The sequence below is a fragment of the Coregonus lavaretus genome (assembly GCF_964263955.1).
Source record: "Coregonus lavaretus genome assembly, chromosome: 5".
NCBI classification, from domain to species: Eukaryota; Metazoa; Chordata; class Actinopteri; order Salmoniformes; family Salmonidae; genus Coregonus; species Coregonus lavaretus.
Window position 1 is genome coordinate 76,890,672 of NC_139992.1, and position 24,648 is coordinate 76,915,319.

Below are 24,648 nucleotides of genomic sequence, written 5' to 3' on the forward strand. Positions count from 1 at the left end.
AGTACTGTAAGATATCAGTGTCTAGTGATATTAAGTAGCCTTTTTTTTAGCAGTCTGTCCCTTTAACTTTGACAGTAATGCTGTAATGATGTTTCGTCATCATGTGGTAACTGTCCTCATGATACAGTATTGTTGAACAATATGCTGTTGCCTGTAATGTGATTGACATGTCCTGAGTCCTGTGTGTCTGGCTGCTTGTGTCCCAAATGGCACCCTTTTCCCTATGTAGTGCACTACTTTTGACCAGGACCCATAGGGAATAGGGTGCCATTCGGAGTATAGCCTGAGAGTCTGGGAGGCAATATGATTCATACAGCACAGTTTGATTGACATTGTAGATTATCTGGAATGGATCAATAATAATGCAATAAATAAACATATTTTATTTATTTAAAAGCTGTACTCCCTTTTGATGCTTGCATTTTAGCCATGTAATTTAGCCTGTCAGTTATGACATGTTTTTATCTTGTATCATCTTATACTTCATATATTCAGCAGTGTATGCACTCAAAACTCCAAAGATTGTATTTTCTTCAATGCTTTGTTTTTATTTATGTACTGCTTCAGGGAAATGTAAAGGCATGGTGTCCGACAGTGACAGGATTATTGTATTTTCTGTCTGAGGCACTGTCATTATACAATATTGACAATACATTCAATAGGAAAAATGTGTCATTGCACAAGAAGTGCTAACCTTTCTTGCCCTTCTTCTTGGTGCTCTCATCCCAGGTGTTGGCACTGACCAGGGACATGTTGCCCTGGCCCAGGGAGGGAAGCAGTTTGGGCCGGGGGGCAACCGGGGGTTTGGGGACCATCTTTGGAGGAGGAGCATCCCTCTGGGCTCTCCTGGCCAGCAGGGGTCCTGTCCGGACGAAGGCCTCAGGCCTGGTGATGTCCCTGGGGGGGCTGGTTGTACTTCTGGCAGCCTCCTCTGGCTGGGCAGCCTCCGGCATGGAGAGAAAAAACACATTGAAAAATTACTGTGTTGTTCTTGGGTACTGACTCACAAAAGTAAGAATGAACAGATTGGAAATCATCATCAGTGGAGGAAAAATAAGAATGCCCCACATTGCCCTCCTCAGAATGGAGGCTTTCTAGTTTTCCTGAGACCTGCCAGTCTGTCCACATCCAGGGCTCTGTCGCTGCCCAGCCTCACTACAGTCAAAGCTCATGTGGCCCGGAGAAAAGCACTTGAAGCACAGCTGGTGCATCTGACAGTGAGCTTTGGTCCTGTGATTAGTGCTTCCACAGACAGCGCACTCACGCTGATGTTTGTGGAACTGTTTACGGGGCCCTCTGTTCACAGACTGAGTATTGCTGACCAGAGCATTCTCTAACAAAGTCAAAACTTTCATTAATGTCCCACCCTCAGATACAGATGGTGCCTGGTCTGGTTCACGGCCACATTGAGAAAAATATGAAACATTAGGTCTTTTCACAGGACCCACTCCCTCCTGAGGGCAGTCAAAAACGGCAGCCACCTGCTGTGAAAGTTGTGTTCTACATGCTTTACGTTCCCTTAACAGTTCATCCAACCGATCCTGTACCTCACTGGCTGTCCAGTCACGAATGGGTTTGCTCTTGAACACTTGGGCCAACTCTTTATCAGGACAGTTGGGTACAAACATGACTGCCAACTCTGAGCACTGATTGGGTAAGGTCCTGCCCTCACTCACAAGGTACTGTTCGGCTGCCTCTGCAGCTTTGTTAAGCCTAATCCAGAAATCTATTGGACCCTCATTAGCATATGGTTTGATTGAATAGAAATCAGCTAATGGCATACCTGAGCAGACAGTATCCCCAAAGTGTTAATTGAAAACACTGAACACCGCCTTAACATCTGTGACAACAAGGTTGTTACGCTTCCAGACTTTGGTCACATCCCGTGCCCTCCCCATGAGCCTAGACATCACCTCCCCAACATTCCCAGACCCAGTGTAACCCCTCTTCTCTAGGTAGACTTCCATTAACTCCTCCCACTCCAGGACAGCGTACTTATCTGAGCCATCACCCCTAAAAAGAGGTGGAGCACTAACATCTGACTTCACAACCAGATTCAGCTTGGACGCATCAATAAAGGTTGACCCACACTGCTCAGGCAGGGGAAACTGCTGGGGTTGGTGAGGGGGACGGGCAGGAGAAAGACTTGAAACCCCAGGCTGCAGTAAACTCGCTCTGATAGATTCTCCTATCTCTGAACCAATCTGCTTAATAAGGTCACTAAGCTGACTCGGAGGCGTCCCATTATCACCGAGTACTGTGGATGATGGTACATCAAAAGACAGAGGTGGGATACCCTGGTCAGGTGGAACAAACAGCCTACCCCTCCCAGTGCTTGCAAACTCAGGACTAGCAAACGCTCTACTCCCAGGAGCTGACTGTACAATTGGTGTAAATGGAAGGACACCCCTCCCTCTACCCACACTAAAATCCCCAGCATAACACGGGTGCATTTAGTGCATTCAAATACCAACAAAAAAAAAATGCAATAAACAAATTCATCCAAAACATACAAATAAGCACGAATACCTGTATCTAATGAATATGCTACATTCACTTTCACTGTTTACAGTATATATTCACTTACAGTAAACCATCAACAAATTCACATGCGCAGGTCGTGCACCTCATCCACATGCACAGCTCCGGCGGTCGGCTTGAGCTGACCAGTCAGCAGGTCACGTAATTAGGACACTGCCACAACTGGAATTCTGATGGTTGGATAATTTTTATTCGACCTGCACACGAAGAGACAACACACAATATGTTAGCTCTTGGTGCAGCCACAGCTCTCGGGGACCTTGCTAGTTGAAGGTCAGGCAAAAGAGAACAGGTGCTGCATGAACACATTCAGTGCCTAACAACACACTATACAATACAAGTAAAATGATATACAACATAATTCTGACAAAATAAAAGACATACCTGCACACCACGAGACAACACACAATAGGTTAGCCCTTGGTGCAGCCACAGCTCTCGGGCACCTGCGTGAGCACATAGAAACTCACTCAAACACTGCCCCAAATACTCCCGAGTTACAATAGGTACCCTAATTGGCGAGCTCGGTGAAAGTTGTTAACATAAATCTTTATATTGTCCACATTGTAACAAAACCTGTAGTTGCGTAACAGCACTTTGTGTAACTTTACCACAGTTTTATATTGACAAATTACGGCGCCAAGGACAACATACCTTGCTAGTTGAAGGTCAGGCAAAAGAGAACAATAAGAGTGTACATAAATACAGATAACCCGCGATGGACCAAACCAAAATATACAAAACTTTTACAATTAGGTGTATTTACAATATAGATACATAAAAATGTTTGTACACCAAAAAATAACATTAGCAATGGAGCTGTAATTAAATAAAGAAACCACATTGAAATATTATTATTATTAACTTATTAACATCCCCTCTTGACCTGGCCTACTTGAACTGTCCTTGTGTGCAATTTGGTGCATAATCTAGGGGAAACATCACACTACTACACGTATAATTCAAGTCATACCTTTATTGTCATTCATGCTCTTATTTTTTACCGAGTAGTTTTGCAAAAGTGTAACCTGCGTCAATTCTAGGAAATATTGGAATAACGTGCTTAATAGGACACCTGACACGCACAACAGGATAACACAACAACCACATGTTCAATTGACAATCATTGATTTAAATGGATGTGGTCAATAGATTTGTATAGGCATATATACTAATTTAATTTAACTTGTAAGGCAAGGTTGGATTAGTAGGTCTATGCAACATGCACCTGGATAACCACGTCATGAATCGGAACGGGCTCCAACGTCCTCATATACACATTATGACAAAATAAAGATCTTAATCTTTCACGAAATAAAGATATAGAAGAAAACAGGTTCTAGAAACTCAATTTCTCCATGGCAATAGAATGTAAACATGTATATTGCGCCAAACATAACCAAATATCGCCTACAACTCAATTCTCAGCGCAGCAAATTGGACGACTCCACAGGCATTGATCATTCGCGACTTTAAGTCATTCCTGTTATCTCTAGAGCATCCCGTATATTTATAGCGCTGCATTTCGTCCCCCTCTGACCATGGATAGGGTTGGGAGCATTCCTGAGTTCACTTATGGTCCCACTAAGGTAATCTTAGGAGATATTCCGTTTGGCATACTCTAAATGCCTGTGCATAATGTACCTAATAAAACATACTTATTTTAATTATCTTCAAAGGAATTCTGTAGAAGCAGCCTTTATTTTCAGACTCTGCAGGCCTGCTGGGAGGAAGCATATTACAATAAACAGGTAAGATTCATCCCACAAAAACAGTAACCACAGAAAAAAAGAGATTTAATCCCAAAACAAGAGTTTTATTTCAAGACAGTTTAGAGAAGATGGTCATAAGAGTTCTTAATATCACATGCAAATTGTGAGCAATTGTGAAATGTTGCGAGAGGCCCTTCTGAAAGCACATTATATGGTCTTTAGTGGCACGGTCTCACACCTTACCTCATCTTGCAGAAGAAGCTCATGGTCCACTATCTGCTGCTCCAGAGTCGAGGCCAGGTCTCGCCCCATGTCACCATGGAGCACATGAGCGACTGGCTGGTGTCTCAGGGCAAAAAATCCCTTAGGGAGAGGTGAGTACCACGTCAGCTCTCACCTTCACTATCATTCTCTGTCACCAGCAGCACTCCAGGAGGTGTGGGTAAAATAAACAACAGATAAATAGGAAGCCAGGAAAGTTGAAATGCTTTGTGTTTTATTTGAAGGGTGTGGAAGGAAACCCTGGAGGAGGGGAACGAACTCGCTCGGCTGGTAAGAGAATGAGAGTTAGAGACTTAGACTATCAGTCAGTGAGCTCTTTTCTAGCCTTTCAACAACTAGTTAGTACAGCAGAATATATCTGTTGTGAAATTACACTAACGGGACTTCCTGTTTCCTACGGCAGACCTGGGAAGTAAACACCTGCCTAAAAATGATTGACATGGAGCACGAGGCTGTCTGCAAGCTCCGCCGCTCTATGCACCCCACCTCTCCAGCTGGCGCTGACATGTGAGTTCCATGTACTGCCCTGCATACGGCTTGCTCCATTCATCTACACATCTGGAGCTATGCAGAAAAAAACTAGGGCAGTGTTTTCTGTGTGAACATTGCACATCGTTTAGCTTTCTCTGCTGCTTTTTGTTGATTTCAGCGACCCTAAGGTCCACAGCATCGTGGAGAGAGCTGTGAGGAGCATTCAGGACAAGCTGTCCAATAAGCCCTGTAGCAACCTGCTCAGCCCATCCCAGGTGGTGGTGGAGCTGGTGCCCAGGATCCTCCTGGCCCTGTGGCTTCAGCCAGAGGAAGGCCATTCAGATCACCCCATCCTCCTAAGCGGGATGGCTGTGAGCATGGTGGTGGCCGTAGGGGAGAAGCTCTCCAGCATGTTGAAGGCCTCTTCTCCTCACACCCCTTTCTCCCGGGCTGCTGCTTTTGACTCTGTGAGGTCGATCCTCGGGAGAATCAGCCAGTCCTTCTCCCTGGATGACCTCAAGACCCCTTTTTTTATGAGCTCTGTCTGTGCCTTTGTGGCGGACGAGGTGAAAAGCTACTTCCAGCCTACTGCAGACACCCTGCCAGTCCCCCCTGTCCTAGTGGTGGCCGTCTCCGCCACACTACCAGCTGACATCCAAGCAGGTGAGTAGCACTCATAGAGAGCACTCTGACAGATGCCTTTTGTCATGACATCCTGGTGCCTTGTAGTAGTAGAGCCAATCAGGATGTTAATTGTCACCCCTAACACAGATGCAGGCCAGGCTTCTTCCCACCTGGAGGTTGTGGAAATCCCCCATAACACAGAGGCAGACCCAGCTTCTTCCCACCCGGAGGTTGTCGACATCACCCCTAACACAGAGAAAGACCCGGCTTCTGCCCACCTGGAGGTTGAGGGAATCACACCTAACACAGAGTTTGACCCAGCTTTTCCCCACCTAGAGGTTGTTGACATCACCCATAGCAAAGAGGCAGACCCGGCTTCTTCCCACATAGTGGTTTTGGACATCAACCCTAACACAGAGGCACACCCGGATTCTTCCCACCTGATGGTTGTGGACATCACCCTTAACACAGAGTCAGACCCGGCATCTTCCCACCTAGTGGTTGTGGACATCACCCCTAACACAGAGCCACACCCGGCTTCTTCTCACCTGGAGGTTGTGGACATCAACCCTAACAAAGAGGCACACCTGGCTTCTTCCCACATGAAGGTTGTGGACATCACCCCTAACACAGAGTCAGACCCTGCTTCTTCCCACCGTATGGTTGTTGACATCACCCATAACTCAGAGGCAGACCCAGCATATTCCCACCTGGAGGTTGTGGACATCACCCCTAACACAGAGTCAGACCCTGCTTCGTCCCACCGTATGGTTGTTGACATCACCCATAACTCAGAGGCAGACCCAGCATCTTCCCACCTGGAGGTTGTGGACATCACCCCTAACACAGAGTCAGACCCGGCTTCTTCTCACCTGGAGGTTGTGGACATCACCCCTAACACAGAGTCAGACCCTGCTTCGTCCCACCGTATGGTTGTTGACATCACCCATAACTCAGAGGCAGACCCAGCATCTTTCCACTTGGAGGTTGTGGACCTCACCCCTAACACAGAGGCTGAGACGGCTTCTACCCACCTGAAGTTTGTGGTCATCACCCCTAACACAGAGTTAGACCCGGCTTCTTCCTATCAGGAGGTTGTGGAAACCACCACTAACACAGAGGCAGACCCGGCTTCTTCCCACCTGGAGCTTGTGGACATCACCCCAAACACAGAGGCAGACCCGGCTTATTCCCAGCTGGAGGTTGTGGAAATCACCCCTAACATAGAGGCAGACCCGGCTTCTTCCCACCGTAAGGTTGTGGACATCCCCCCTAATAGAGAGGTAGACCCGGCTTCTTCTCACCTGGAGGTTGTGGAAATCACCCCTAACAAAAAGGCAGAAACTGTCTCTTCCCACTTGGAGATTGTGTTCGTCACACCAAACACAGAGGCAGAACCCGTCTCTTCCCACTTGGGAGTTGTGGACATCACCCCTTACACAGAGGCAGACCCGGCTTCTACCCACCTGAAGGTTATGGACATCACCCCTAACACAGAGGCAGACCCTGCTTGTTCTCAGCTGGAGGTTTTGGACCTCACCCCTAACACAGAGGCAGACCCGGCTTCTTCACTCTTGGAGGTTGTGGACGTCACACCTGAAGAAAAGCCTCTCATGGTGGCCGTCTCCGCCACTCTGCCATCTGATATCCAAGCAGGTGAGTAATGTAGTAAGACTTATAGAAAGCACTCTGACAGGTGCCATTTGTCATGATAACATGTAAAGTGTTGGTCCCATGTTTCATGAGCTGAAATTAAAGATCCCATTCAACTGGCCAATGTTTAGAACCTACGGTTTGCATTTATTTACGTTCTGTCCCGCTTTTGTCCCTTTCCAGAGGATGTTGCTGTGGTCACCCTGGACGTCACCCCACACGTCACCAAGGACGTGACCCTGGATGTTCCATGCAGGGCGAGGAAAGGGGCAGTCCGGCGTTTTTTTTGCAGGCTTTGGAGGGCAGTGTGCTGCTGCACTTGCCACAAGGAAGAGGAGGAACAATATTAATTATTCATTAGACCAGAAACAGGATGGAACCATAGACCATTAAATTCTTTGCATTATAGTTGCCTTCAATTCTGATTTTCTTCTGTTTAATTCTTAATTAATTTCAGAACATTTATCTAAACTTTGTGGAGTAGGTTGTGTAAATAAGTGGGAAACATCCCAATCCCATTTGTAATGCTTTTAATGATTTACTTATTAATTTTTTTTTAGATGTATTATTTGACAAAAAAGTGGAGGGCGCTCAACCAACGTTGAGTCGAGGTGCAACCAAAAACCTTAATCATAATATAAAAGGAAAAGCGCAACTCTTTCTCACTATTAAAAATGCATTGTTTTATTCAAGCAATGTTAAAAGATTAACGTTTTGGCCTAGTCTATGACGATATGCAAGTTGTGTTTGCCCAGTAAAAGGGGGAGCCAGACTCACCCTGGTTCTTGAGGGTTGCAGACACTGAATAATTATCATTTGAAATAAATGGCACCTTTGTCTTGACTAAATATCTTGAATGAATATGAATTAAACATTTTTTTTCATTTTTTTTTATTTAACCTTTATTTAACCAGGTAGGCCAATTGAGAACAAGTTCTCATTTACAACTGCGACCTGGCCAAGATAAAGCAAAGCAGTGCGATAAAAACAACAACAACACAGAGTTACACATGAGATAAACAAAACATACAGTCAATAACACAATAGAAAATCTATATACAGTGTTTGCAAATGTAATAAGTTATGGAGGTAATGCAATAAATAGGCCATAGTCAAAATAATTACAATTTAGTATTAACACTGGAGTGATAGATGTGCAGAAGATGATGTACAAATAGAGATACTGGGGTGCAAATGAGCAAAATAAATAACAATATGGGGATGAGGTACTTGGGTGGGCTAATTACAGATGGGCTGTGTACAGGTGCAGTGATCGGTAAGCTGCTCTGACAACTGATGCTTAAAGTTAGTGAGGGAGATAAGACTCTACAGCTTCAAAGATTTTTGCTGTTCGTTCCAGTCATTAGCAGAAGAGAGCTGGAAGGAATGGTGGCCAAAGGAGGTGTGATATACCTGCTGGAGCGCATACCATGGGTGGGTGTTGCTATGGTGACCAATGACTTAAGATAAGGCAGGGATTTGCCTAGCAGAGATTTATAGATGACCTGGAGCCAGTGGGATTGGCGACGAATATGTAGTGAGGGCCAACCAACGAAAGCCTACAGGTCACAATGGTGGGTAGTATATGGGGCTTTGGTGACAAAACAGATGGCACTGTGATAGGCTACATCCAATTTGCTGAGTAGAGTGTTGGAGGCTATTTTGTAAATGACATCGCCGAAGTCAAGGATCGGTAGGATAGTCAGTTTTACGAGGGCATGTTTGCCAGCATGAGTGAAGGAGGCTTTGTTGTGAAATAAGAAGCCGATTCTAGATTTAACTTTGGATTGGAGATGCTTAATGTGAGTCTGGAAGGAGAGTCTACGGTCTAACCAGACACCTAGGTATTTGTAGTTGTCCACATATTCTAAGTCAGACCCGCCGAGAGTAGTGATTCTAGTTGGGCGGGCAGGTGCAAGCAGCGTTCGATTGAAGAGCAAGCATTTCGTTTTACTAGCGTTTAAGAGCAGTTGGAGGCTACGCAAGGAGTGTTGTATGGCATTGAAGGTCGTTTGGAGGTTTGTTAACACAGTGTCCAATGAAGGGCCAGATGTATACAAAATGGTGTCGTCTGCGTAGTTGTGGATCTGAGAGTCACCAGAAGCAAGAGCGACATCATTGATATACACAGAGAACAGAGTCGGCCAATAATTGAACCCTGTGGCACCCCCATAGAGACTGCCATAGGTCCAGACAACAGGCCCTCCGATTTGACACACTGAACTCTATCTGAGAAGTAGTTGGTGAACCAGGCGAGGCAGTCATTTGAGAAACCAAGGCTATTTAGTCTGCCAATAAGAATGCGGTGGTTGACAGAGTCGAAAGCCTTGGCCAGGTCGATGAAGACGGCTGCACAGTACCTATCTATTATCAATCGCGGTTATAATATCGTTTAGGACCTTGAGCGTGGCTGAAGTGCACCCATGACCAGCTCGGAAACCGGATTGCATAGCGGAGAAGGTACGGTGGTATTCGAAATGGTCGGTGATCTGTTTGTTAACTTGGCTTTCAAATACTTTCGAAAGGCAGGGCAGGATAGATATAGGTCTGTAGCAGTTTGGATCTAAAGTGTCACCCCCTTTGAAGAGGGGGATGACCGCGGCAGCTTTCCAATCTCTGGGGATCTCAGACATTATGAAAGAGAGGTTGAACAGACTAGTAATAGGGGTTGCGACAATTTCGGGGGCTAGTTTTAGAAAGAAAGGGTCCAGATTGTCTAGCCCAGCTGATTTGTAGGGGTCCAGATTTTGCAGCGCTTTCAAAACATCAGCTGTCTGAATTTGTGTGAAGGAGAAGCGGGGGGGGGCATGGGCAAGTTGCAGCGGAGGGTGCAGAGCTGGTGGCCGGGGTAGTGGTAGCCAGATGGAAAGCATGGCTAGCTGTAGCAAAATGCTTGTTGAAATTCTCGATTATTGTAGATTTATCGGTGGTGATAGTGTTTCCTAGCCTCAGTGCAGTGGGCAGCTGGGAGGAAGTGCTCTTATTCTCCATGGACTTTACAGTGTCCCAAAACTTTTTGGAGTTAGTGCTACAGGATGCAAATTTCTGTTTGAAAAAGTTAGCCTTTGCTTTCCTGACTGCTTGTGTATATTGGTTCCTAACTTCCCTGAAAAGTTGCATATCGCGGGGGCTATTTGATGCTAATGCAGTACGCCACAGGATGTTTTTGTGCTGGTCAAGGGCAGTCAAGTCTGAGGAGAACCAGGGGCTATATCGGTTCTTAGTTCTGTATTTTTTGAATGGGGCATGTTTATTTAAGATTGAGAGGAAATTACTTTTAAGGAACAACCAGGCATCCTCTACTGACGGAATGAGATCTATATCCATCCAGGATACCTGGGCCAGGTCAATTAGGAAGGCCTGCTCGCTAAAGTGTTTTAGGGAGCGTTTGACAGTGATGAGGGGTGGTCGTTTGACCGCGGACCCATTACGGACGCAGGCAATAAGGCAGTGATCGCTGAGATCCTGGTTGAAGACAGCTGAGGTGTATTTAGAGGGTATGTTAGTCAGGATGATATCTATGAGGGTACCCATGTTTACGGATTTAGGGTTGTACCTGGTAGGTTCGTTGATAATTTGCGTGAGGTTGAGGGCATCTAGTTTGGATTGTAGGATGGCCGGGGTATTAAGCATATCCCAATTTAGGTCACCAAGCAGTACGAACTCTGAGGATAAATGGGGGGCAATCAATTCACATATGGTGTCCAGGGCACAGCTGGGGGCTGAGGGGGGTCTGTAGCAAGCGGCAACAGTGAGAGACTTATTTCTGGAAAGGTGGATTTTTAGAAGTAGAAGCTCAAACTGTTTGGGCACAGACCTGGATAGTATGATAGAGCTCTGCAGGCTATCTCTACAGTAGATTGCAACTCCACCCCCTTTGGCAGTTCTATCTAGACGGAAAATGTTATAGTTGGGGATGGACATTTCAGAATTTTTAGTGGCCTTCCTGAGCCAGGATTCAGACACTGCTAGAACATCAGGGTTGGCGGAGTGTGCTAACGCAGTGAATAACTCAAACTTAGGAAGTAGACTTCTGATATTTACGTGCAAGAAACCAAGACTTTTGCGATTACAGAAGTCAGCAAATGATAGCGCCTGGGGAGTAGGAGTGATACTGAGGGCTGCAGGGCCTGGGTTAGCCTCTACATCACCAGAGGAACAGAGGAGGACTAGAATAAGGATACGGCTAAAGGCTTTAAGAACTGGTCTTCTAGTGCGTTGGGTACATAGAATAAAGGGGGCAGATTTCCGGGTGTTGTAGAAAAGATTCAGGGCATTATGTACAGACAAGGATATGGAAGGATATGAGTAAAGTGGAGGTAAACCTAAGCGTTGGGTAACAATGAAAGAGATAGCATCACTGGAGGCATCAATTGAGTCGGTCTCCGCGTGTATGGGGGGTGGGACAAAGGAGCTATCTAAGGCAGGTTTAGCTGGGCTGGGGGATCTACAGTGAAATAGTACAATTAGAAATAACCGAAACAAAAATAAGCTAACCATGTTTGGGCTGAGGCTAAACATAAACAGGATGTAGTACCGTAAAAAGGAACAGTCCAGCAGACATCAGCTGTATAGCTGAGTTATCATAAGGTCTGGTGAACAGCAATAGGATAGTTCGGAGGCTGCTAAAGCACTAGCGAGTAAGAGGCCACGGCTAGCGTGTGCTAGCAGGCCGGGGCTAGCAGATGGAATCTTCGTGGTCGACGTCGTAACCACATCAGACGATTTCGTCGGCAGACCAGTCGTGTAGGATCGGCGGGGCTCCGTGTCAACACTAGGTGGTCCCGTCCGGTTGACAGAGAGGTAGATAGCCGGGAGATGGGCCTAGCTCAGGATGATTAGCCAGACCACAGCGTCCATTTTGTTGCAGCTAGCTGGTAGCGATGAATCCGGAGTTCAAGGTCCAGTGATTCAGTGATTCCGGCAGAAAAACTGATATGTTCTGGGTCGATAACGCGCTGTGCAGACTGGCCGAATATCCGGTGATTAATGTCCAGTGATTAAATTAATCCCGCAGAAAAAAATATCCAATGTTCTGGGTGAAATACCGCTAACTGTGGCTAATAGCAAGTAGCTAGTTAGCTGGCTAGCTAGTTTCAACTGGATATTCTAGATAAAAGGTAAGTCAATAATAGAATCCGTTCCACATTGAGTGAGGCGGGTTGCAGGAAAGTAAATTTTGTAGAAGGATGAAAAGTCTGATAGGGAAATATGTACGAAAAATACAAAAAAACAGGGTATTTACAGGCTATTTAAAGACACACGACAAAAACAGAACTGCACTACTACGCCATCTTGGATAGTAGTGCAGGTTGTCTGTCTCTCTCTGGGTGTGAATCACTATCACTATGACCTCTCGCTCAGCCTGTCTGTTGGCCTGATCAGAAGGCTTCCCCTCTCATTCCTTGCTCACAGGAGCAGGGGTGATGGCATCTGGGGTAACCTCCTCCTCTCCTGTATCTAACCCATCTTTCTGGCTGTGAGTTCGACTGAGGTCACTCGTTCTCTCTCCCAGGGTGTTGGATAGTTTCTCCTCCTCTGTGTCTTGTGTATTTTCTACATTGTAGAATAATAGTGAAGACATCAAAACTATTAAATAACACATATGGCATCATGTAGTAACCAAAAACGTGTTACACATATCAAAATATATTCGAGATTCGAGATTCTTCAAAGTAGCCACCCTTTGCCTTGATCACAGCTTTGTACATACAGAATAATACGAAATGTTCTGAGACCAGGTTGCGCTTTCACCTCCCCCGGTAAGAGGGGAATAAGGCAACCTCAGAGTTACAGTGAGGGAAACAAGTATTTGATCCCCTGCTGATTTTGTACATTTGCCCACTGACAAAGAAATTATCAGTGTATCATTTTAATTGTAAGTTTATTTGAACAATGAGAGACAGAATAACAACAACAAAATCCAGAAAAACGCATGTCAAAAATTTTATAAATTGATTTGCATTTTAATGAGGGAAATAAGTATTTGACCCACTCTCAATCAGAAAGATTTCTGGCTCCCAGGTGTCTTTTATACAGGTAACGAGCTGAGTTTAGGAGCACACTCTTAAAGGGAGTGCTCCTAATCTCAGCTTGTTACCTGTATAAAAGACACCTGTCCACAGAAGCAATCAGTCAATCAGATTCCAAACTCTCCACCATGGCCAAGACCAAAAAGCTCTCCAAGGATGTCAGGGACAAGATTGTAGACCTACACAAGGCTGGAATGGGCTACAAGACCATCGCCAAGCAGCTTGGTGAGAAGGTGACAACAGTTGGTGCGATTATTTGCAAATGGAAGAAACACAAAAGAACTGTCAATCTCCCTCGGCCTGGGGCTCCATGCAAGATCTCACCTCATGGAGTTGCAATGATCATGAGAACGGTGAGGAATCAGCCCAGAACTACACGGGAGGATCTTGTCAATGATCTCAAGACACCTGGGACCATAGACACCAAGAAAACAATTGGTAACACACTACGCCGTGAAGGACTGAAATCCTGCAGCGCCCGCAAGGTCCCCCTGCTCAAGAAAGCACATATACAGGCCTGTCTGAAGTTTGCCAATGAACATCTGAACGATTCAGAGGAGAACTGGGTGAAAGTGTTGTGGTCAGATGAGACCAAAATCGAGCTCTTTGGCATCAACTCAACTCGCCGTGTTTGGAGGACGAGGAATGCTGCCTATGACCCCAAGAACACCATCCCCACCGTCAAACATGGAGGTGGAAACATTATGCTTTGGGGCTGTTTTTCTGCTAAGGGGACAGGACAACTTCACCACATCAAAGGGACAATGGACGGGGCCATGTACCGTCAAATCTTGGGTGAGAACCTCCTTCCCTCAGCCAGGGCATTGAAAATGGGTCGTGGATGGGTATTCCAGCATGACACTGACCCAAAACACACGGCCAAGGCAACAAAGGAGTGGCTCAAGAAGAAGCACATTAAGGTCCTGTCGAGTTGCCAAAAGTCAGCCTCAAAACCTTAATGACTTGGAGAAGATCTGCAAAAAGGCATGGAACAAAATCCCTGCTGAGATGTGTGCAAACCTGGTGGCCAACTACAAGAAACGTCTGACCTCTGTGATTGCCAACAACGGTTTTGCCATGTCATGATTTGCAGAGGGGTCAAATACGTATTTCCCTCATTAAAATGCAAATAAATTTATAACATTTTTGACGTGTTTTTCTGGATTTTTTTGTCTCACTGTTCAAATAAACCTACCATTAAATGTATAGACTGATCATGTCTTTGTCAGTGGGCAAATGTACAAAATCAGCAGGGGATCAAATACTTTTTTCCCTCACTGTACATTCAAGGATACTTTATTGACACACACGGATGAAAAGGACATGGAAAGGTAGTGGAATGATAGTGGTCCTGTAATGGACAGATAACAGGGGCAATGAATATGCACAATAACTGATAGCACAAGTAGAGCAACAACGCTATTAACAAAGGAAGGGCTGTATTAATGGCATAATGCTACCTGCGGAGTATTACACAACACAGTAAAACACAGAGAGGCAACTTACAATAGGCAATGGTAGTAACTATAAAGAACAACAAGCAAGAATGATATACATGTTACAAACTCACTTTGTGCACGTAAACTATCCCACGGTATCTCTGTGCATTCAAATTGTCATCGATAAAATGCAATTGTGTTCATTGTCCGTAGCTTATGCCTGCCCATACCATAACCCCACTGCCACCATGGGGCATTCACAACGTTGACGTCAGCAAACAGCTTACCCATACACTGCTTTACAAGTGGTCTGAAGTCGTGAGGCCAGTTAGAAGTACTTGGATTATGGTTGAGAAATTAACATAAACTTATCTGGCAACAGCTCTGGTGGACATTCCGGCAGTCAGTAAGCCAATTGCACGCTGCCTCATAACTTGAAACATCTGTAGCATTGTGTTGTGTGACAAAACTGCACATTTTAGAGTGGCCTATTATTGTCCTCAGCACAAGGTGCACCTGTCTAATTATCATGCTGTTTAATCAGCTTCTTGATATGCCACATTTGTCAGGTGGATGGATTATCTTGGCAAAGGAGAAATGCTCGCTTACAGGGATGTAAACAAATTTGTGCACACAATTTGAGAGAAATAAGCTTTTTGTGCGAACGAAATATTTCACGCTTTTATTTCAGCTCATGAAACCAACACTTTACATATTGCGTTAATATTTTTGTTCTGTGTAGTTATTAGGTTGGGAGAATGGGATCCTATCTGGGCTAGCTAAAGCCAACTTCATGGTTAGTAGTATGACAGAGAAAAAATAACAAGACAAATTTAAACATCACAAATCTGAGGGGGCAAGTGACCCTGTGCCCCCTTTGGGCATGACGTCTCTGCTATCAACCACATCATTCTGTCTCCATGAATATTCAAAACAGACACATTCATTCAGGTCTGGTACTGTTCCTACCATATAGATCAGGGATGGACAATTCCAGTCCTTGGGGGCCGGAGTGGTGTCACACTTTTTCCGCAAACTCTAGGAGCTCAGATGCAATAATTTAATAACCTAATAACCAACGTTTCGACAGACAAGCTGTCTTCATCAGGGTATCCTGACGTTGGTTGACTCACGTCAACTATGACAGACAAAATGAGGAAAAAAAATCCAGAAAATCACATTGTAGGATTTTTAATGAATTTATTTGCAAATTATGGTGGAAAATAAGTATTTGGTCAATAACAACAGTTTCTCAATACTTTGTTATATACCCTTTGTTGGCAATGACACAGGTCAAACGTTTTCTGTAAGTCTTCACAAGGTTTTCACACACTGTTGCTGGTATTTTGGCCCATTCCTCCATGCAGATCTCCTCTAGAGCAGTGATGTTTTGGGGCTGTCGCTGGGCAACACGGACTTTCAACTCCCTCCAAAGATTTTCTATGGGGTTGAGATCTGGAGACTGGCTAGGCCACTCCAGGACCTTGAAATGCTTCTTACGAAGCCACTCCTTCGTTGCCCGGGCGGTGTGTTTGGGATCATTGTCATGCTGAAAGACCCAGCCACGTTTCATCTTCAATGCCCTTGCTGATGGAAGGAGGTTTTCACTCAAAATCTCACGATACATGGCCCCATTCAATCTTTCCTTTACACGGATCAGTCGTCCTGGTCCCTTTGCAGAAAAACAGCCCCAAAGCATGATGTTTCCACCCCCATGCTTCACAGTAGGTATGGTGTTCTTTGGATGCAACTCAGCATTCTTTGTCCTCCAAACACGACGAGTTGAGTTTTTACCAAAAAGTTATATTTTGGTTTCATCTGACCATATGACATTCTCCCAATCCTCTTCTGGATCATCCAAATGCACTCTAGCAAACTTCAGACGGGCCTGGACATGTACTGGCTTAAGCAGGGGGACACGTCTGGCACTGCAGGATTTGAGTCCCTGGCGGCGTAGTGTGTTACTGATGGTAGGCTTTGTTACTTTGGTCCCAGCTCTCTGCAGGTCATTCACTAGGTCCCCCCGTGTGGTTCTGGGATTTTTGCTCACCGTTCTTGTGATCATTTTGACCCAACGGGGTGAGATCTTGCGTGGAGCCCCAGATCGAGGGACATTATCAGTGGTCTTGTATGTCTTCCATTTCCTAATAATTGCTCCCACAGTTGATTTCTTCAAACCAAGCTGCTTACCTATTGCAGATTCAGTCTTCCCAGCTTGGTGCAGGACTACAATTTTGTTTCTGGTGTTTTTTGACAGCTCTTTGGTCTTGGCCATAGTGGAGTTTGGAGTGTGACTGTTTGAGGTTGTGGACAGGTGTCTTTTATACTGATAACAAGTTCAAACAGGTGTCATTAATACAGGTAACGAGTGGAGGACAGAGGAGCCTCTTAAAGAAGAAGTTACAGGTCTGTGAGAGCCATTACTGTTGCTGGGGTGATGGGTGTGTGGGTCCCTGCCTAGTGTTGCATCCTTTAGGTCCTTGGCAAAGGTTCTGATACTGTCCTGATCAAGATGTACATTATTGTATAAATGTTCACATGTCAGAGTGGGGTGGTGAGCCGTTCTGACGTTGAGCAGTGAGGCACAGTCCACAGTGATCTGTTGATTTATTTTTTCGATCAACTTTCCTGGGAAGTGTGGATGATGATGTTGTCGGGGGTGTCAATCCTGGTCTGACTGAGTAGCTGCATTGCACTCTCAGTTGTAGAACTTATACACCTGGTGTCTAGGGAATAATCTTTCCTGGACTAAGAACTTCCCATTTCAATCAATAAGGATTGCAGTTGTGGGTGAGTGTCTGGGTGGAGCAGACTGGGAGACTGGTATTCTGACCTGGGCTGGAGCAGACTGGGAGGCTGGTTGGCTGACCTGGGTTGGAGCACACTGTGCTGGAGCAGACTGGGAAGCAGGTAGGCTGACCTGGGCTAGAGCAGAGTGGGACGCTGGTTGGCTGATCTGGGCTGGAGCAGACTGGTAGGTGGGTGCAGTGTCATCAGGCTGTGTGGTGGGGTCTCAGGTTCTGCTTGTGTTGTACCAGGCTGGTGGACATGTTCTCTAGATGCAGAGGACATATTGACTAGCTGCTGGTTGAGGGTGTCAATGTACCTCTCTCTATGTTCTAGCTCCTTTCTTGTTGTGCTCAGATGGTCTCTGAGGTCATCATTTGTCTGACTGAACTGTTTCATCTCTTCTTTTAGTTTCTGGACAGTGTCCTCCTCCCTCTCTCTGAATTCTATGACCTCTGCGTCAATTAGAGAGAGGGTGTTGTGGAAACGTTGCATAGCAGGTGTTCTTGGTGTTGTAGGCATGTCCTTGGCTTTGTCTGCTGCAGGTGAGGTAGGTAGAGGGACACTGAGGGCTTCTTGCTGGGTCACAGAGACCGTTGGTGCCTGCTTTTCTCCATCTCCCTCCTTGACTTTTTCCTCAGTTTCTGAGATGAGTTCAGCTTCTGCTTTTAGGGTAGCAAACATATTCTCAAAATCCTGGAGGCTTGAATCATTGCCTTGTATCAATACAGTTCCATTATTATATAAGTTTACTGTTTGATACGTGTTGCTCTGGTCAGCTTCTTCAAAAATGCTGATCTGACATCCTTGGCTGATGCCTCTCTTTTTTGAGAAAGGGAAATTGTTGCAAATAACCCTTTTTCATATGTGCCCTTGTTTGGTATTAAATATTACATTTGCTCTTGTTTTGCAACTGGTAAGATCTGCAAACAGGCATTCATGGTTCTGTCCCATCATCAAACCTTTGAAACTTTTCTTAGCTTTCTCCGTCTGGATGTCTGGTGGGTAAACAATTTCACACAATGTTGCAATAGAAGCATTGTTTCTTGTATTATTCACTCTTGTGTCTTTTAGAGGACTGTTTTACTTTGATGTCCTTTGTCTTCTGTCCTTATTTTGTCTTATTTTGTCTGTCTTTTCTTCAGTTAACTAGATATTATTTGTTAGCTAGCTAGCTTCTTCCAGGAGAGTCCCTAGCAACTGCTTAGCAACTGGTAAACAATTCAGCTAGCTAAGATAACTGTACAGTTTTATGAAAAATAGTTACTTTTTCAAAAGCCTTTCTTCTTTGTTTGTTGCCTGTTTTGTCTCTTATTCAGTCTTGCAGTTTTCTTTTGTTTTTTTTCCGATGTACTCATTTTTTCATCAGCTGCTGCTCTATTTGAAATTTTTGGAATAGTATCTCTCTCTCTCTCTCTCTCTCTCTCTCTCTCTCTCTCTCTCTCTCTCTCTCTCGCCATCTCTCTCTTTCTCTTTTTTTCTCTCTCTCTCTCTCTCTCTCTCTCTCTCAATCGCCATCTCTCTCTCTTTCTCTCTCTCTCTTTCCCTCTCTCTCTCTCTCTCGCCATCTCTCTCTCTCTCTCTCTCTCTCTCTCTCTCTCTCTCTCTCTCTCTCTCTCTCTCTCTCTCTCTCTCTCTCTCTCTCTCTCTCTCCAGTCTCTATCTCTCCAGTCTCTCTCTCTCTCTCTCTCTCTCTCTCTAGAGACTGGAGAGAGATAGACTGGAGAGAGATAGACTGGAGAGAGAGAGAGAGAGGGACTGGAGAGAGAGAGAGAGAGAGAGAGAGAGAGAGAGAGAGATATACTATCTTACTCAAACTTGATCTTTATCCATAGATTACACATTGATTTTGGATTTTAGATTAATCCATAGATTAAAGTCCATACCAGACAATAGAATGGTTCAAGAGTGCACCTGTTCATACCGCTAAACTGTTTAATGAGCACTAGGTGGCAGTGTTTCATCGTGTTTGTTTGTAATATAGTGTGTGTTACAGTTCTTCATTTTTTTATTTCACCTTTATTTAACCAGGTAAGCCAGTTGAGAACAAGTTCTCATTTACAACTGCGACCTGGCCAAGATAAAGCAAAGCAGTGCGATAAAAACAACAACAACACAGAGTTACATATGGAATAAACAAAACGTACAGTCAGTAACACAATAGAAAATCTATATACAGTGTGTGCAAATGTAGTAAGTTATGGAGGTAAGGCAATAAATAGGCCATAGTGCAAAATAATTACAATTTAGTATTAACACTGGAGTGATAGATGTGCAGAAGATGATGTCAGTTACTTGTTACCTGTCCAAAATTGTAATCAGTAACGTAACTTTTGGATTACCCAAACTCAGTAATGTAATCTGATTACTTTCAGTTACATTTTGATTACTGTCCCCTTAAGAGGCATTAGAAGAAGACAAAAAGGATCCATCAAACGCATTTGGTGTGTCATCAAAGTGGTCTCTGATTGGTGGTCATCATTTGGTGTGTCATCATAGTGGTCTCTGATTGGTGGTCATCATTTGGTGTGTCATCATAGTGGTCTCTGATTGCTGGTCATCATTTGGTGTGTCATCATAGTGGTCTCTGATTGGTGGTCATCATTTGGTGTGTCATCATAGTGGTCTCTGACTGGTGGTCATCATTTGGTGTGTCATCATAGTGGTCTCTGATTGGTGGTCATAATTTGTTGTGTCATCATAGTGGTCTCTGATTGGTGGTCATCATTTGGTGTGTCATCATAGTCATTTCTGATTGGTGGTCAGACTCTCTCAGGTGGAACAAACTAAAACTTGTTTCAATGCTGAATTGAAAGTCATTGAGTGAAGAGAAAGGTGTCAATATTTTTTTCGCAAACTTCCTTTCTGAATTTAAAGTAATCCAAGAAGTAATCTAGTTTTTCAAAAGTATCTGTAATCTGATTACAATATTTTTGCTGGTAACATAACTGATTACAAGTACAGTTTTCTTGTAATCAGATTACGTGTGTGTCTGTGTGTGTGTGTCTCTGTCTGTCTGTCTGTGTGTGTCTGTCTGTCTGTGTGTGTGTCTGTGTATGTCTGTCTGTGTGTGTGTGTGTGTGTGTGTGTGTCTGTGTATGTCTGTCTGTCTGTGTGTGTATGTCTGTGTGTGTCTGTGTGTGTGTGTGTGTGTGTGTCTGTCTGTGTGTCTGTCTGTGTGTGTGTGTGTGTGTGTGTGTGTGTGTGTGTGTGTTTTACACTCTGCACCCTCAGCAGTAAAGTGAAATATTATGACTCCAGTTCTGAGAAGATGAGACTTTGTATCCCAGAGCTGATGTCTTTACAATATCACTCCTGTCATCTGTCTGACATCACTTTCAATTTCCTTTTCAGTCTTTTTGTACTGTAGTCCTATTCTATTATCCCAGTGATATCTGAGACGTGCTGAGAGCTAGTCACATAGTAAAGGAGACATACAGTTGAAGTCGGAAGTTTACATACACTTAGGTTGGAGTCATTAAAACTCGTTTTTCAACCACTCCACACATTTCATGTTAACAAACTATAGTTTTGGCAAGTCGGTTAGGACATCTAATTTGTGCATGACACAAGTAATTTTTCCAACAATTGTTTACAGACTGATTATTTCACTTATAATTCACTGTATCACAATTCCAGTTGGTCAGAAGTTTACATACACTAAGTTGACTGTGCCTTTAAACAGCTTGGAAAATTCCAGAAAATGGCTTTAGAAGCTTCTGATAGGCTAATTGGCATTGTTTGAGTCAATTGGAGGTGTACCTGTGGATGTATTTCCAGGCCTACCTTCAAACTCAGTGCCACTTTGCTTGACATCATGGGAAAATCAAAAGAAATCAGCCAAGACCTCAAAAAAAAAAAGACCATCGTTCTGTTAGGAGGAAAAAGGGGGTTGCTTGCAAGTCGAAGAACACCCTCCCAACCGTGAAGCACGGGGGTGGCAGCATCATGCTCTGGGGGTGATTTTCCAAGTTGTTTAAAGGCATCTGCGGAGATGGTGCCGGAGAAGATGGCTGTCGTTTTACAGCCCTCTAACCAATTGTACTATTATGTGTGTTTTTTTGCGTAATTTGTAATTTATTCTGTACATAATGTTTCTGCCATCGTCTCTTATAACCAAAAAGAGCTTCTGGATATCAGGATAGCGATTACTCACCTCATATTGGACGAAGATTTTTTCTTCAACGAGTCGGATGCGAAGGATATCCTACAGACACCCGACAAGGCCCACATCCCCGTCATTCGCAGGAGAAAGAGACGGAGATATCGTGGACGTAGGTCGGGATGCCTTGTAAGGATCCGACGGCGAGCGAGTAAACTGCCTCTTCAATCAATCCTATTAGCCAATGTTCAATCATTTGAAAATAAATTAGATTACCTACAATTACGGTTATCCTACCAACGGGACATTAAAAACGGTAATATCTTATGTTAACCAAGTCGTGGCTGAACGACGACATGGACAACATACAGCTGACGGGATTTACGCTACATCGATGGATAGAACGGCTGACTCCGGTAAGACAAGGGGTGGCGGTCTGTGTATATTTGTAAACAACAGCTGGTGCACAAAATCAAATACTAAGGAAGTCTTGAGGTTTTGCTCGCCTGAGGTAGAGTTTCTTATGATAAGCTGTAGACCACACTATTTACCAAGAGAGTTTTCATCTCTATTTTTCATAGCTGTCTATTTACCACCACAAACCAATGCTGGCATTAAGATTGCACTCAACGAGCTGTATAAGGCCATATGTAAATTGGAAAACGCTCATCCAGAGGCAGCACTCCTATTTGCCGGGGACTTTTTTAAATGTGCAACCAGAGGGAAAAAAACTCTAGACCACCTTTACTCCACACACAGAGACGCATACAAAGCTCTCCCTCGCCCTCCATTTGGCAAATCTGACCATAACTCTATCCTCCTGATTCCTGCTTATAAGCAAAAACTAAAGCAGGAAGCACCAGTGACTCGGTTAATAAAAAAGTGGTCAGATGACCCAGATGCTAAGCTACAGTACTGTTTTGCTAGCACAGACTGAAACATATTCCGGGATTCTTCAGATAGCATTGAGGAGTACACCACATCAGTCACTGGCTTCATCAATAAGTGTATCGATTACGTGTTCCCCACAGTGACTGTACGTACATACCCCAACCAGAAGCCATGGATTACAGGCAACAACCGCACTGAGCTAAAGGGTAGAGCTGCCGCTTTCAAGGAGCGAGACTCTAACCTGGACGCTTATAAGAAATCCCGCTATGCCCTCCGACGAACCATCAAACAGGCAAAGAGTCAATACAGGACTAAGATTGAATCGTACTACACCGGCTCTGACGCTCGTCGGATGTGGCAGGGCTTGAAAACTATTACAGACTACAAAGGGAAGCACAGCCACGAGCTGCTCAGTGACACAAGCCTACCAGACGAGCTAAACCACTTCTATGCTCGCTTCGAGGCAAGCAACACTGAAGCATGCATGAGAGCACCAGCTGTTCCGGATGACTATGTGATCACACACTCTGTAGCCGATGTGAGTAAGACTTTTTAGCAGGTCAAAATTCACAAGGCCGCAGGGCCAGACGGATTACCAGGACGTGTACTCCGAGCATGTGCAGACCAACTGGCAAGTGTCTTCACTGACATTTTCAACATGTTCCTGACTGAGTCTGTAATACCAACATGTTTCAAGCAGACCACCATAGTCCCCGTGCCCAAGGACACTAAGATAACCTGCCTAAATGACTACCGACCCATTGCACTGACGTCTGTAGCCATGAAGTGCTTTGAAAGGCTGGTCATGGCTCACATCAACACCATAATCCCAGAAACCCTAGACCCACTCCAATTTGCATACCGCCCCAACAGATGATGCAATCTCTATTGCACGTTACACTGCCCTATCCCACCTGGACAAGAGGAACACCTACATGAGAATGCTATTCATTGACTACAGCTCAGCGTTCAACACCATAGTGCCCTCAAAGCTCATCACTAAGCTAAGGATCCTGGGACTAAACACCTCCCTCTGCAACTGGATCCTGGACTTCCTGATGGGCCGCCCCCAGGTGGTAAGGGTAGGTAACAACACATCTGCCACGCTGATCCTCAACACAGGGGCCCCTCAGGGGTGCGTGCTCAGTCCCTTCCTGTACTCCCTGTTCACCCATAACTGCATGGCCAGGCACGACTCCAACACCATCATTAAGTTTGCCGACGACGCAACAGTAGTAGGCCTGATCACCGACAACGATGAGACAGCCTATAGGGAGGAGGTCAGAGACCTGGCTGTGTGGTGCCAGGATAACAACCTCTCCCTCAATGTGACCAAGACAAAGGAGATGATTTTGGACTACAGGAGAAAAAAAAGAGGACTGAGCACGCCCCCATTCTCATCGACAAGGCTGTAGTGGAACAGGTTGAGAGCTTCAATTTCCTTGGTGTCCACATCACCAACAAACGATCATGGTCCAAACACACCAAGACAGTCGTGAAGAGGGCACGACAAAGCCTATTCCCCCTCAGGAGACTGAAAAGATTTGGAATGTGTCCTCAGATCCTCAAAAGGTTATACAGCTGCTCCATCGAGAGCATCCTGACTGGTTGCATCACCGCCTGGTATGGCAACTGCTCGGCCTCCGACCGCAAGGCACTACAGAGGGTAGTGCGTACGGCCCAGTACATTACCGGGGCCAAGCTTCCTGCCATTCAGGACCTCTATACCAGGCGGTGTCAGAGGAAGGCCTCAATATTGTCAAAGACTCCAGCCACCCTAGTCATAGACTGTTCTCTCTGCTACCGCACGGCAAGTGGTACCGGAGAGCCAGGTCTAGGTCCAAAAGGCTTCTCAACAGCTTCTACCCCCAAGCCAAAAGACTCCTGAACAGCTAATCATGGCTACCCGGACTATTGCACTGCCCCCCCCCCCCCACCCCCACCCCATATTTTTACGCTGCGCTACTCTGTTAATTATTTATGAATAGTCACTTTAACATATTACCTCAACTACCTCAACTAACCAGTGCCCCCGCACATTGACTCTGCACCGGTACCCCCCCCCCCCCCCCCCCCTGTATATAGCCTCCCTACTGTTATTATATTTTACTTCT

At 45.0% G+C, this 24,648-nt stretch overlaps 1 protein-coding gene across 1 annotated transcript in view; it reads right to left on the reverse strand.

Annotated features, from left to right (window-relative positions):
• Positions 1-689: 689 nt before the first annotated feature.
• LOC311129352 (protein NEL-like) overlaps positions 690-24,648 on the reverse strand; it is a gene marked incomplete at its 3' end in the record, with an annotated part of 58,822 nt that continues 34,863 nt past the window's right edge. The window contains exon 9 of the mRNA XM_084161618.1: positions 690-944. Within this exon, the coding sequence (XP_084017744.1) occupies positions 690-944 (255 nt within the window). The remainder of the gene's footprint in view (positions 945-24,648) is intronic.